Genomic DNA, 15,142 nt, shown 5'->3' on the forward strand with positions numbered 1-15,142 from the left:
CGCCATAGAAGGCAAGGGATTAAAACACCACTGTCAAGCCTTAAATACAGGGAATTTGACATATGGAGTATTAGCTCCTTTGGCAGATGAGAGACTGGCAGAGTTCAAAGCATCAAAGAAACTGGGACCGACGGCGCTCAAGAGCATCTCTGGGGCAGACCCGGTACTCTGTTCTATTATTAATGCTGCTTCCTGCACCATCTTCACCATCTCCTGCCTACACAGGGTGGCAAGCCACATGACCAGCCCTTCCCAGGCACAATTTGGCCTATGCCTTCTCCCCTCCGCCTCGGAAGAAAGCATCGGTCCTGCTGGGCTAGCAGGCACTGGGATCCTTCCCCTCCCTTGGTGGGAGAAAGGAGAGCAGCTTCACTGAACGGGGCCTTTCAAAGCCCAAAGCGGAGAGAGGCTCTGCTCCACCTGACTCTTTCCACTAACTTCAGGATGGGTCAGACACTTTGCAGGTGTTTAACAGTGAAATGTGCCTCCCCCAGGTCACGCAGAACAGCAGGGCCTTGCTACTGTGGGCAGCTCTCAGCACAGACCCCACTAATTGAATACTGCTGGTCCCATCCTCAAGTGGGACGGCTCTAAATCCACATCCAAGCTAGATGGTGACCAGAACCACCAGAGTGTGTGCATGGATATGCCAGCTAGAGGAACAGGGCAGGGCAACAGCTCCACCAGCAAACTGCTAAAACACACTTTTTTCTCTTTTTTTTAAAGTCTTCTCTGCTTTCACACTGAATGAATCCACCTGGCTTTTGGCCTGGTTTGGGGAACGGTGAATTCTAGGACAAAAATTCCTTTTGTTATTCTGTTAACATTGCTGTAAACCCCCTCTGCTATTCTATTTCTTATTAGAGAAGACTCCTTTTGAACTCAACGGCCCCTCTAAGCGTGTAATACTGACTGACAGCTGGTTTCTTTTGTCCAGCACTTTCCTTTTAAATTTGGTGTATGTTCTTATCACATAGAATACTCCTCAGTAACCCTCAGCTGCTCTTTCAGCTTTGCACGGCAGAGACATGTGCTTCCTGCCTCTCACACCAACACGGTCAGAGCCCCCATCCCTCAGAGACTGTGTCCCCCTCGTTTCTTTCATGGGCAAGGAAAGTCCCAGTCTGGGAGATCCAGCAACTCCCAGTAACTCACGCAGGGGAGAAGAAGTGGCCCACTGGCAGCCTGCAAGCGAAGGCTCTCCAGCCCCGGCTGTCCCCGCCGCCATCCCCAACCCTGCGGCTGGACACAGCACGTACCCATGCAGTTCTCCAGTGGGATGTCGGTGCCTAGCCGGATGTCATCGAGGGCGAGCTCTCCCGAGTGGCTGTTGCGTATAAATCCCTCAAACACAATCTGTAAGAAATTGGGACAGAAATGTCAATGCTAAGCTGGGAGGCAGAGAGTGCCTGCTGCTCCCAAGGGAAAGGGCAGGAGATCTGCTCCTGGCATTCCCTGCACACCTGTGGATGACCTGAGACTAGTCCTACTTCCTTGCCTTCCACCTGCCACCCCTTCCCCAGGGAAAGCTGCTCTGCAGGGATGGGTTTGGCAGAAAGGTTGTTACCTGGCCTGGCAGCACTTGGCTTGCAATTTGTTCAATTAAATGTCTCTCACATGGAATAAAGACTCAGTGAATCAATGTTCAGCATCGCAGGCCACCCTCTGGCCCTTGCACAACTGATGCAAGTGGCGTAACGCTAACTTACAGCAGCAGCAGATTGGGCCCGTGGTATTAACTCAGCTATGATCAGAAAAAGGAAGGGAAGGACACAAAATGCACAGCTACATTAACTGTAAAGTGCTGTTCCCATCAACATTACATAGGAAGTATTGAAATGTTAGAGGAGAAGGGTCAGCTTATTCCTACTTAATCACAGGCAAAATATATTTACAAAAATAAATAGTCGTTAGCTCTAAGAACTGCTGAGTGGAGAGACTGGCATTATTTACATAATGATGCTGTTATTTAGCTAATGTCAGTATATTCCTGTTTAATGGACAAAGCAGTCAGCCAGTGCCCATCATTCTTATCTGTACACATATTGCATTTACTGGTATTTTATTAAAGAGCCAAAAACACACACATGCAAACTAGTCATGCAGCTCCAGTGTAAAGCTTTTGCTTTCTGTCTCCCTGACTACTCTCGAGGGTCCAAATAATTTCCTAGGGCTATGTATTTTACAAACCTCCTCTCCCCATTTCAGGCGCCCCCTTTCTCTCGGGTGGCTGGGCAGCCCCATCCTATGCCTGCCTGCAAGGAGACCTTACTGAAGGGCCGGGTGTCTGTCTGCACACAGGACAGCGTGTCAGAGCTGCTGGTCCCGAGCATGAGCCATCGACCCACGCAGGAGGCAGCAGTTTGGAGGGGTCAGTGGCCTGAAAGCACCAGCTCCCTGGGTCAGGGTCAGGGCTGGGAGCCAGCCAGAGCAAGGTTCCCTGCCAGGGTGGTTGTCAAAGCGCTGCCTCTGGCCTGCAAGTGAGTGTTTCCTTCTGCTTCGGAGGGTGCTGGATGCCGTGCTGATGCTCATTAACAAGTGACAACAGCAGCCCTGGCTCCCTGGCGAACGGTGGCTGCCCGCAAGGGCTAACCATGCCAAAGGCACTCCTGGAACCAGCAGCCTCTCTGCGGGACGCCAGCACGGCCGTGCCAGAGGGGCTCAGGCGGCTGCGGCGACCCGCACGGCTCCCTCCAGCTCATCCCTTCTCTTCCGCTCATCTCCTGACAGTGGGACAGGGCCTTGATCCCACAGCGCTGCACCCAGCTCTCTGATCTGGTCTAAAGTATCTGAGAAGCGGATTCACAAACGAGCTCGCGTTCCCTCTTCCTCCTCCCATGTCAGCACTTGCAGCTGAGGCTGGAGATGGGCTGTTTGCTGCCTACCCTGAAGAGCTGGCTGTGCCCCCTCCCAGCTTCCCTCTTCTCCTGGCTGCAGGGTTTGGGTTTGCTCCCTGGAGCTGCACACTTGCCTGTGGTCAAACAATCTGATGACCATCAGCTGGGGGGGGGGGGAAATGCACAAAATAAAATGAAAAAAAAAAAAGAAGGGAAAATATTTGCAAGGTGGGAGATTTGAGGAATATAAAAGGCAACAGGCTGAACAAAGGCCCAAGTCTGTGCAGAAGACAGGCACTCTCTGAATAACAAACAGTGTCGTTTAGTTACTATAGTAACTCGAGAAACACAATGAAAACAGCCACATTCCCTGATGATGAATGGGCCCTGGCTCTGAAACACTGGAATGAAGATGCTGGAGATGCCTGCCTGGCCCAGTACACCTTCCCCGAGCATCTTACCCGGTACTCCATGTCGTAACTCGGCAAGATGATGCGGCCTTCCCTCCACTCCTCCCCTTGGTCCTCCGTGATGACCCACAGCGCCTTGTGCTCCTGGCTGGCTTCCCGCCAGACCCGCAGCATCACCCCGTTGCTGCCCCGCGCCTGGTACTGGAAGACCATGCAGACAGCGCTCCGGGGCAGGTAGATGGTGGGGCTGATGAGCCGGGCTCGCTGGCCTTCCCTCCTTCTGCTGCTCTGCAGCTGCAGGTAATTCTTGCCGTCTGTTCAAAGAGGAAAACACCATTACATTATTTTCTGCGGCCACTTGCAACAAGTGTCTTGCCTCCTGCCAGGTGGCTTTGGCAGTGCTGGGCAGGCTCTCGCACCCAGGCCTGCAGGAGTGGGGTCTCACACCAGCACCCTCCGTGTGCACAGCAACCCGTGCCACTCCTGCGCCCTGCGCAGCCTGGGCAGGGCATCGAGCAGCATGCTTTCCTCACCAGCCACGACCGTCTGGCAGGAGACTGACAGCAAAACCAGAAAGCGGTAAGCCGAAGATGGATATAATTAGGAGAAGTTAAACTATTGTCAGAAGAAGCAACACCATGTTAATGACATTGGGGGGTGGGCGTGTGTGTTTATTCTGCTGGGAGCTTGCGCAGTGAACAAGCCTGACGTGGGTTTTTCTAACTGCTGGTGCTGAAAACTCATCTGGGGATCTCAAGCTGTGTTCATCCTGCCTCTTTTCATCCCCAGCGGTAAATACTCCACAATCAGGGTCTAGCTGACAATTTTGTTTCGAGGATACGCACGACAAAATGAAAGCCTGGCTCTCGTTTTTTCTGTAATGCAGCAAAACAGCCCCTAAAGCACAGCACAGAGGAAGCACATGGTCCCAGTGAGTGAAGTATGCACAGGTGACAACCGGGTAGCTGCAAACTTGAAGGTAGCTGGAATACATACAGCAGGGGATTCACTTGCTTTAATATTACATTTTAAATTGTGCCATGCTTTTTGTCAGTCCTCAGGGAGGAGATTTGGTACATTTGATATCCCAGGAGAAGTTCAAGGTTGAGACCGGAATTGGAGATACTTGAGCTGAATACCAATAGCAGCAAAAGCCCGTGGATACAAATCCCTGGGCATGGCTGATTTGGTCCGGAATCAGTGGTTTCCAGCCCTGTCTGATGAGAAGCCTCCTCAAGGAGTTCCCCATTTGCAGCTTGGATGCCTGAAGTCCCTTAGCACAGACTGAAAGCCAAGCGTGTAGCTGATCTGATCCTTACCTGCCCCCTCCCATCATGACACTGGTGGGACAGAGTCCCTTGGGTTGCTCCGACTGCAGCGCCTGCAGTACATGGTGACACAGACAGGCCAATGACAGATACTGCTGTATCTGGCGTTTCACTCAACAGAGGGATGAACGCGCTTGCTCTTGCTACATGGTGGGCAAGCGTCACTGGTGCTTCATGCCAGCACGTGCGAGCCTGTCTGCAGCCCAGCTGGGTTACCTCTGCCCCAGGACCACACCTAAGGGTCTGTTGCTTCCTTTCCCCACATCTTAGCTCGCAGCGCTTGACTGGCAGAGCTCTGACCAACAGCCTGCCTCCTGCTTGCCCTGCTCCCTCTGCGGCTTCCATGCCCACAGCAACGGCAGATGAGCAGCATCTGCACTGAGAATGTTTGCAAAGTGCACCCAGGACACCTCCAAAACTTAAACCAGAGAGACCTGAACTTAGAGCCCAGTTCCCAAGCACTGAAAGGCAGGTCCTACCCAGAAAACAGCAGCTGACCTCGCTGCCGCTCAGCAATCCAGTGACATCCCAGCTCACAGGAGATGTATCAGTGGTTGCACAGCCACTAGCCCTGCCGCAAGTTTGTCACTGCCAGAAAGCTGGGCTGAAACCAACCACCGTGAGCTACACAGCTTTCTAAAATAAATTTAGGTCACGACAGCAGAAAGATTTGCCATCACTCTACTCCTGGGATGTATGATCAAAATACTGCAAAAGCGTATCCACTCCATATGAACTTTCACTGATTTTGCTGCGTGAAGGACAAATCTGTCCCTGACCAGCTACATAAAGAAAGAGCAACATTTTCCAGCAATATTTTCCAGCACCTATGAAATGTAGTTGGGCCACTTAGCACTTTAAGCCAACAAACAGTAGCAGAAAAAAAGATGAAACTATGTTTGCCCACTCCTGCTTGAGTGAATCACTTGAAAAAGTACCATGCCGTTCTGTAATGTAAGTGTTCTTGTGATTTACCTTGGAGTGGTAGTGGTGGTGGAGGAGACGTGGGAGATAAACAAGTGGAGGAAGAAAAAAGAACAAGCTGTACTCCATGCCTAAGGAGCAATAAGGCATAGAAAGTCATCAAGGTCTCCTGAATTAAAATCCTCTTTTTGTAATTCACTACAAGCCTCTTCAAAGAAAAAAGCAACAAGAAAAAAGCAGCAACAACAAACAAGGCAGAAGAGCAAATCAGACTATGATCATACAATTATCTCACAGCTGAAATGATCTCACAGGCAAATCCTTAATAAAAGCACCAGCCAGGCTCAAGAAGGATCAAATCCAGATCCTCAAAGTTCAGGACTGACCTTTGATGCCAGCATCTAGGCAGCCTGATAGAGTGCAGGGATGCGAGCCACCCTTGGATCTACCAAAGCCCACAGCTGACCAGAGGGGACTATGTTAGTTGTGCAGCTGGACACCCCCCACGATCCGCACCCCTCACTGGGAGCTGGTGGTACCCAGCGTCGCTGCCTCTGCCGCTTCAGCAAAAGAGCCTGTGTGCCTCCGAGTCACATCCCTCCCACTAGCGATGACACTGACCTCCGATTTGTTCCCGTTCCTATCAGGCTGTGAAGTCAAAGAAACTCCTGAACCGCAGCCAAAACCAATGCCCTCCCCAATCACATCAGCTCTTTCAGAGCCGCAGGAGCCTTCCCAAACCCTGCATCTTCTGTGCTCTGTGCCCAGCGCTTGCTGGGGCCCACAGAGCTCTGGAGGACCTGCTGGCAATCCCCAGGGCTGAGGGCAAGCCCAGTCTTTGGGTGATGAACCCAGCTGCTCCCCTGCAAGTGGAAGTGGGTTTGGCTATCACATGCTCCTGCTCCCGGTAACAGGAGCTTCTGGAATGAAGAGTGGACTGCAAGCAGACACAACTTTCTGTGTCATTTGAAGATGAAATGGCTGGATCACTCTGATGGCTAGTTGGACCTTTTGAAAAGCCCCGCAAATTTGCTGAGATTGACTGAACAAGGGCACTGTGGAGCTAATTGTTGGAACAGCATGTGGGAGCCCCGTCATTCCAGTAGTTGCTCTGTTTGATACAGTAAATGGAAGCCTTTGGCACAGAAAGCACCTGAAAGGCTGATTTCCCATGCTAAAACACTTGAAGGGAGCCTTGCAACAATGAGCTGATCAATTCTTCCAGGATCAGAAATGCGTTTTAATCTCTTTCCCAGAACTTTGCTTTGCAGCCTCTATTCCAGCTAACACGGCAGCTGCATCCCCCACCGAACTGGCACTGGTAGTTCAAAGCGCCAGCTCAAAAAAGGCAGGACAAACCTGCTCAGGCATTTTAAACTACCGCTGTTTTTGCAACTGATGCTATGGCATAAATCTCACGGAAGATTTATGGGATCATCTGGATGTAGGGGAGCCAGAGGAGTGTGAATATGCAACCATCCCCAGCCAGACAATGGCAGAGTCGCTTGTATGTGCACAGCAGTGAGTCCGGATAAATCACCAGCCGGCCCCTGTAAACAAACCATCTGGCCAACGCGGTTTCCTCTTGGCATGTGTGCCCCCTCCTGCTAGCAAGCCATCTGAGAGGACATTACGGGCAGAAGGGGATGAAGCCTCGCAGTTCGGGTCAGGCTGCAAGCTCGAGCCATGGCAGCCGCCCCCTCTGCAAGGTCAGCCTGTCTGTGCTTGGGTCCTGCACGTCTCACTCCTCTCCCAAGAAAAGCACCTTCCCTCAGCGGTCTCAGCAGCACATCTGGAGGTTTTCCAGCAAAACATGTCAGGCAGGATGTACACAAGCAATTACTGAGATTTCAGATTCCCCCCACATTTCCCCCTCGCTGGATATCGTTGAGTTACAGCTGCTGCTCCTATGGAGGACCCATGCTGAACTGCCTTCACTTACATCCCTCCAAAGGTCACTGCAGTCTTCCTCATTGCAGAGCTTGTTTCATGGTGTGTTTCAGTGGCAGTGCCACAGCCCACCGGCAGCCACCTCTGGTCTGCCAAATCCCATAGGTGACATCTCTGCTCTGGGCCCTGCCTGCTGCCTGCACGGCCCCAAATGCCACCCCTGACTGTGCTGTGTCAGGGCTGGGGAGACGTCCCAGCGGGGTCAGATCCTGCCCTCCTGGGGCGTGTGAGCTGGAGGCTGCATCAGCCCTTTCCCTTCCCGGAGAGTGGATCAGCTCAGATCCCTCACGACTGCAGGGTGCTCTGGTAGCAGGGGGATGGCAGCTGTATGAATATGCAGATTGAAATTGGATAGTTATTATATTTTTTTTTTTTTTTAGCAAATCATGCAAATTCACCTCAAAAGGCTGCCGTGGTAATTTCAGTGACAGGCCTCTCCTCAATGACAGACTTTCATTTACGAAGGGAAATCAATCCTCCGTAAAACTAATATTTATATTAACTAGCTCACTGCGTCTGCTGGAAAATCCCCTCAATTTTGATTATGTGTTAATTAGCCTGCCAAGTCCTTGCCATTTCAGTCTCTAAATCAGTCCAGGAAAAGGCATAAAACCCCACACCTGCCCAGAACCAAGCCCTCCGCCTGCTCTCCCGAGCCTTTCTAATGGATGGGCCATTACATCCTCTCTCTTAATTAAGCCTCACGTCCTCAACAGCGTGGTGAAGTTGTGAGTCCCACTGCCCCCCCCGGGAGCGCAGGGAGGGCGCGGTGTCCCTGACAAACCAAATGCCAATTAGAGCCTGACATTTACGCTAAGTGAGCTGCTTGCCACCGCGCCGCGTCCACCGCCAGCCTGGCAGGCACCCTGCGTGCCCTTACATGAAAGGATGTGCGCAGACCCACCCGCGCCCGGCGTTTGTGCATGCACAATTAACGGCATTAACCCGCGGAGCCGGCGCTCCCACCGCACGGGCTGCACGTTGAGGCTCAGCTCGCGCACGCGCAGGCTTTGCCAAACCGGGCTCAGTGACTCACAGGCTGCTACGGCACCGCTGCGAGGCGATGGAGTGATGCACGTGCTGAGATTTGAGAGACAGTGCCTTGCTTTGCAGAGAGCATTCCAGCCCAGGGTTATAGGCAGTGTGTGTCACTGGCGTTTGGGTCCAAAAAGTGACTAAGGACCCAGACAGGCGAGCAGTGAGGAAACGGGCGAGCCCCAGAGGAATGGTTTCTTCTCTGCCTCCAGCCCAGCCCAAGTGAGCGGGAGCTTTGCTGGCAATGCAAGGACAGACCATGGCCGTGTCCCTTCTCTCATGAAAGACAGTATGTGCACAAGGACAACCACAGCCTGGCCTTAGCCTGTGGCCAGGGTACTCACACAGCCCAGCCAACACTCAGCAAACCTCCCATGATCCAGGTGCTGGGACATCCCAGCTCCACCGTGCTGTGGGCAGCCAAGGCATGAATGACTTTTTAGGGTTTGCTGTCCTCACTGTGCAAACGAGGGTCAGGAGAGCCGCGTATAACGTTGCTGAGAAGCAATCTGCACCACACATGGGGGGAGTGGGGAAAGACAGAGCTGGGTATGTAGTCTCCTTCCCACAGCATGCAGCTGCTCACGCATTGCACAGAAGTGCTTGACTTTCACACCACCCCACATGCAAAACTCCCTCCTACTTCAAAGGAGACAGGATTGACCCTTGAGGTCTAAATGTGACCCCAAGGCACAAGCCCTGAGAGCACGTCTCATGAGAGTTAAGTGCAGACCCAGTTCTGTCCAGCCCTGCTCCATTAACACCACGAAAACCTTTCTGTTGGTTTGGACAGAGTAGGATCAAGGCCTTCAGGCAGAAGTTCTCATGGATTGCAGGAAAAATATGAAACGTTCCCTTTAAAAGGTCCCATGGGAAAAACACAGGAATGGTAAAGGGTCACCATCAGCTTAAAAACAGCTCAACATTTGTTTTCCTTAAAAAATAAGCTCTTATGAAACTTCAGAGCACTACAGACATTCCTCTGCTGGCAACGCTTTGAAACAAATAAACCTTTCCCTGCAGCGCCTGCAACCCCAATGAGCAGCATTCCTGACCCTCAAAGCCAGCGAGGCCACGGCCCACAACACAGGCTCTCGGTGGGTTTTTGCAGCCCAGCCCAAGAGCTATGCGGTCAAGAGAGCTGCAAGGCTAAAATCGCTTCCTTTTCTGCGTGCCTGTGCAGCTTCCAACATCCGAACACGGGGTTCACAATGCTGCTGGGGCTCTGACCCTGCTGCCATGTCCACGTGAATGAGAAGCAGCGTGTCATAGAAGTGCAGACCCCACAGTGCTTTTCTAGGACCACAAGGTATTTACTTAATGACTACAAGAAAAGGGGAGGGGAAAAATGGACAAAACATACTGATTCCAGCTTTTCAGTGCTGGCTTATTAGCATAGCATCACTGAGAGCAATGCAACTGCACCTACCAGCTAAGGATATGACCCAGGATCTTTACACCCTTCAGGATCAAGACCCCAGTGAAATTCAAAGATGGTGAAGAGCTGAAGTGCCCAACTTACCCACCCAGATTTATTTTCTGGTCTTAAGACTATCTTGACACCAATGGCACATTGCCATTGCATGCAGCAGGAGGAGGGATGAAACCTCATTGAAACCTGAACTTGTTGCTCCTTGAAGCTTGCTAGGTGCAGTTAAGGGGAATCTTTCCACAGATGAGAAGCATCTGAAAATCCATAGAGGGAAAAATCCTGGCAATCTCTCATGGGGGGCATGGAAAAGGGAGCAACAGTATTTTTTAGGCTTGCAAAGGGCAGGGTAACAGCTGGAACCAAGCTGGGTTTCTGCTGAGTTGGGCACTTTGGGCCCGCTTCCACCAACGGGGTCCCCAGACATGTAATGGGAGCCTGCAAGAGAGGACGTGGAGCTAATCCATGGTGCGAAGAGCCCAAGGAACACAGGGCTAAAAAAAGAAATGCAGAGCTGCCTGAAAGAGTATCTTGGAAATAAAAATAGTGGAATGAGAGCAGTGGGTGTCTTGTCAGTTTTGAGAAGAAGTTCTCCACGCCAAAGACAAGGAGGAATTGCATGCAGTGCATAAAATGAATCTTGCATATAAAATGATATCAGGAGATATCTGAGGAATTCAGGCCTGTCTCTCAGCAGACTCTTCTCATCAAGGGCCTCACAGAGGATATTTCACCATGGTCATTTCCTTCCCCCCCCCTCATGCAGACTGAGCCAGGGCTCCTCCTTTCATTATTATTTTTTTCCCTTTTAATTTTAATTTTTGTTTTGCCATTTTCAGAAGAAATAGAAACACATCCCACACGGCTCTTAAAGGCACAGTGCATTTCCTTGCTACTGTGGAGCAGCTATGTCCTCTAGCCCAGGCCAGCACTTTAAAATCAGAGTAAATTGGGCTCCAGTGGCTTTGAGTTCCCGTTAGCTTTTGCCCTGCCCCTAAACCAAGCACAGCTGCTCTCCTTCACCCAACTGCTCACCCCGGGGTGGGGAATTCACAAGAAAAGACCACCCCGAACAACAGCTTTTCATTCCTTGCTCCCTGGAGTCTGAGGATGAATTTTCTAAGTAGAAACAAAGTGCTGGAAGGAGCGCAAGGAAAAGGCAGGGGAAGAATAGGGGAGTGTGAACCAAACAATGCTTCGATTCTGTCCCCGCCGAGGGGCCGGCATCGCCTCTTTTTCATGTTTCTTGAGTTGCTTTTAAAAGCTGTGCAGGGAAGAAAAAAGCAAATAGTTGTTTCCTTTTGTGTCATGTCTTCTTAATTTCTAAGAGCAGGACCAAAGCGAGGCGCCGCAGCGATGTCTTTGCATGCTGGCCCCTCTGCAGCCCTGTGCTGCACAGGCTGGGCAGTGGCACGGTCACCGGGAGGGCACATCCCCGCCCGACCCAGCTGGGAGGCTGACCCCATGGCAGTGCCAACAACCGTCCCTCAGCCTGTGCCTGGTGTCTGCTGGCTTCCTCCGCTGCCGTGGGCAATTCACTTCAAGCCCCTGGAGCTGCCACCTCCTGCCCTTCCTCTGCCCGTACAGCCCGTGACTTGCTGGCTGCCTGACTGCACTCCGACGGTGCCTCGGTGCCTGGCTCCGCACAGCGCTGTAAGGGAGAGCCCTCCACGCTGGCACAAAACCAGATCACTGAACTCAGCAGGAAAACATCCCCCAGGCCACATTGATGAGGTTTTTGCAACTCACAACTAAGAAAGAGAAGAAAAGGTAGAAGAACGGTAAAAACCAGAACTGTGTGCTGAGCTGACTGAGGCAGCACCAGGCTCTCCCGGGCTGTGCACGCACACACACACGCGTGCGCACATGCAACAGAGTCTTCTAAGAAACTATGGCCAACTAATTGTAGGGAGACTCGGGGGAGAGGAAATGAAATGAAAAATTGAGTCTGAGTTATAAAAATAAGTAATTTTTATCCTACTTGCAGGAGGCTTATATTAATTAAACATTATTATAGCGAATGAGATGGGGAGGGTTATTAAGTCTGGGGCTGGCTGTAAGTGTTCTCTCCTGTTGCCTGAGGCTCCACTGAGCTCCAGATATTAATCTTCTAAAGCACTCAAATACTGAAGAGATAAACACTTGAAATATGAAAATGTTTTTCTCCATAGCAGACACTCTGACCCTATGTCACGCCAAAGAATTTGTCAGATGTCCATATAGGCTGCACTTACAGCATTACTGTGTCTCTTAGAAAAATGCCGGGCACCTCAGGAGCTGAAGAGAAATGATGTGTGCATTTGTGTGGGGGTGATTTGTGTGTGGAGATGTAGCAGATTCTCCTCTTCCCATATGTTTCTGGAATACATATTTTCCTCTTTAGCACTGCCTACCAGGTGTTGGCTGCACGGCTTTCCAACTGGCTGGCGGCACTGCCAATCTGGCCAGCGCCTCTGCCAGGTGGCTAACAGGTTTGCCTGAAATGTTTGCATCTCGAAGACTCAACCTTACTAGAAGGAGGGCGAGGAGGAGCCTGCAGCATGCACAGCTCCCTGGGCGCACGGCATGCAGACACTGGAGTCACCTGGGCATCAGGGCAGAGCCAAAGCCAGGTTAAGATCAGCCAGCTCTCCCTGGGGGAGCCCTGAGTTTCATAAGCAATGAATGATAGTGAAGAGAAGGTGATGTAATCTGTTACAAGGAAACTGGCAAATGTTCTTTGTGCCACCAGAGCCACAAAGTCAACGAGGGTATGGAAAGGGCACTAGTCCCGGGGCGAGTTCCAAGATGTGAAGCTTAAGAACTTGATCCATCAACGACACTGCCAGAGGCAGGCTCCCTTCCAACCCATGCCAGCACATCTCAGTGAGGTCCTCCATAAATTAGGCTCTGCTACGCTCATGCAAATCTTCTGCTTCCAAAGCACAGAAGAGAAAAAGAGCAAAAGTCAAACAGCAAGAAGCTGGCATATTTCTGCATTCTTAGGGCTTAGCTCATCTTTCACTTGCTTGAGGCTGAAATCCAGCCTATGCAAGCGCAGAGTGCAGAATAGCTGAAGACTGTAAGCAATCTGAGCAACATACGGGAGGAAGAAATGCATCTCTAACAAAAGAGGAAATGCATTCTGGGGAAAACGCATTGGGCCCTACGGAGGACATTTGGATCAGGATGTGGAACAAAGCCTGGACTAACCTACATGGTCACAGGGGATTCAAAGCCCAGTGTTCGATCTCGAGAGGACAGTTAGTATAATTCAGTGCCAGCGGTCACAGTCCTATAAATAAGGCATGAATCCATAAAGCAAAGCATCTGAAATCTTCCACAAAAGAAACAGTTCAGCTCTGCACAGCCTTCACAACTCTTGATAGCTGTGCAATAATCAGTCATACTGTTCATACGGAGAAAGCCTCATCAGCTTCCTCTTCCCTGCTTTGGTATGGTATTAACTATCTTACCAGGCACAGTCTCAGGGCTTGCTTCAGAGTTGCCAATCCAGGTGCTTGTAGGCTGAAAAGACCACGTGTAACCTGTTGCCAAGTCGTGTGACCAACCACAGAGGTCTTCAGGGAGATCAAAGTTGCAGTTGAAGTTTGCAGGGAGATGAAAATCTTACAAAAAGAAATAGAAGCAAAATAAAGTTGGATTAAAAAAAGACCTAGCCATGAAGGGTTGCTACTAAAAAACAACCCAAACCCAAAATAGTTGGCAAGCCACAAATACTGAAGAAAGCATGAAATCTCACTTGCACTGATGCTTTTAACCTATCTCACATTTCATGAGACCCAGGGATCAGCCTTAAGTTCTGCATCATCAAAATGCTCACACCACGTCCTGCAGCTAATCCACCAAACCAAGCAAATATAAAAGCAAGTACTAAATGCTTCCATACTCTAATCAGCACCTTCTCTTCGTTCCCTAGAGCGGTCAACTATTAAACACCTTCTTAAATGTCAGGGAAGAGAGCTTCCTGAGTGCCCTATGCTCATCAGATCCTGCTCTGGCTCCAAAAGGAGAATCTCAAGTGCTCCAGAAACCTAGCTCGTGAGTGACAGATCTAGCCACTTGCACCAGACGGGAGCTGTCTGTCAACGTGGTGAGCTGTCATTCACCGCTTCCTACCTTCTCGTGGAAATGCTACCAGGGGAAACATGGGGCCACCATGAGTTCAAGCTTTTGGATTCTGAGTGAAAGGAGCCAGCCTCTATTTCTAGCTCCGCTACGGACTCACCACACGGTCTTTGGGCGGGTTATTTAACTTTTCATCTGTGAAACAGGAGCAGAGCTAATTCCTCTGTGTCAACAGCTTTAAAAGCTCTGGAGAGCCTTCCTGCAGAGACAGGTCTGTGGGCAGGAGGGCACATGCCAGGGGCTGCACGTAGCAGTGAGGCAGCTGCTGGCTCCTTCGGACAGAGAAGCAGCCATAAGGCACGGAGGCTGCAGAAATGGTCTGAGACCGTCCCAAGTACTCAGCAGACGTGCACGTCAGAGCCCAATTATAGGCTGGGTTTTTCCTGAGCAAAGAGGAAGTTTTAAATCACAGTGCCCACAAAGTGAGTGATAGCCAGAAGGAGGTGAGTGACTCAAGCGATAGGCATCAGGGGAACTTTGCTGCAAGGGGCAGAGAGCTTTCTTTACATGCTCCCACTTCGAAATATAACAATGCAGATCATGGATCCTTTTATTCCAGTCTAATCTCATACCCTGGAGAGCAGCATTGTTTCTATTTGGCTGTCATAAATCTGATTGTCCAGAGAAACACACTCATTGTTTACGGAGTATGAGAATGAAAATTGTTGCTAAATCTGAGGGAAGCTGACAGGGAGGCTGGTTCCACGCTCCACGGCATACTCCGCTCGCTCTCTTGCCCTGGACTGCACCCAGGAATCGTGTTGTTGCAGAGACTATTACTGGCCTAAATTTCCTCTCGGCAGCTTCCCAAGTGCCTCAATGGTAGCAGGGTTGCACAGGCTTATCACTGAGGCAAAGCAATGAGAATCAGTCCCTTTGAGCTACTTCTGCAACTTACATTTCCAGAACTGAACTACAGCAGAATCCCGACAGGAGGTGTGAAAAAGCCAATTAATTCTTTTTTTTAATTTATGTATTTTAAAACCCATTAATTTTTTCTCTGGGACTGGAAGCTGAAGTGACAGAAGTCCCAGGAGCTATCTCAAAGGATAGCTTTTCCTCCTGAGATTTCTTGTTGAAGTCCTTGTGTAAATGCCCACG

General features: G+C 50.6%; 1 protein-coding gene across 3 annotated transcripts in view; it reads right to left on the bottom strand.

Annotated features, from left to right (window-relative positions):
* Nucleotides 1–15,142, bottom strand: part of NRP2 (neuropilin 2) — an 89,902-nt gene that overhangs the window by 21,854 nt on the left and 52,906 nt on the right. For all 3 annotated transcript variants that reach the window (XM_068407447.1, XM_068407445.1, XM_068407448.1), the window contains exons 12-14: nucleotides 13,369–13,521; nucleotides 3,299–3,561; nucleotides 1,260–1,356 (exon numbers count right to left, since the gene is read on the bottom strand). In XM_068407447.1, coding sequence (XP_068263548.1) covers nucleotides 1,260–1,356; nucleotides 3,299–3,561; nucleotides 13,369–13,521 — 513 coding nt within the window. The remainder of the gene's footprint in view (nucleotides 1–1,259; nucleotides 1,357–3,298; nucleotides 3,562–13,368; nucleotides 13,522–15,142) is intronic.

Source organism: Nyctibius grandis, chromosome 9, assembly GCF_013368605.1.
Source record: "Nyctibius grandis isolate bNycGra1 chromosome 9, bNycGra1.pri, whole genome shotgun sequence".
In the NCBI taxonomy this organism is placed as follows: Eukaryota; Metazoa; Chordata; class Aves; order Nyctibiiformes; family Nyctibiidae; genus Nyctibius; species Nyctibius grandis.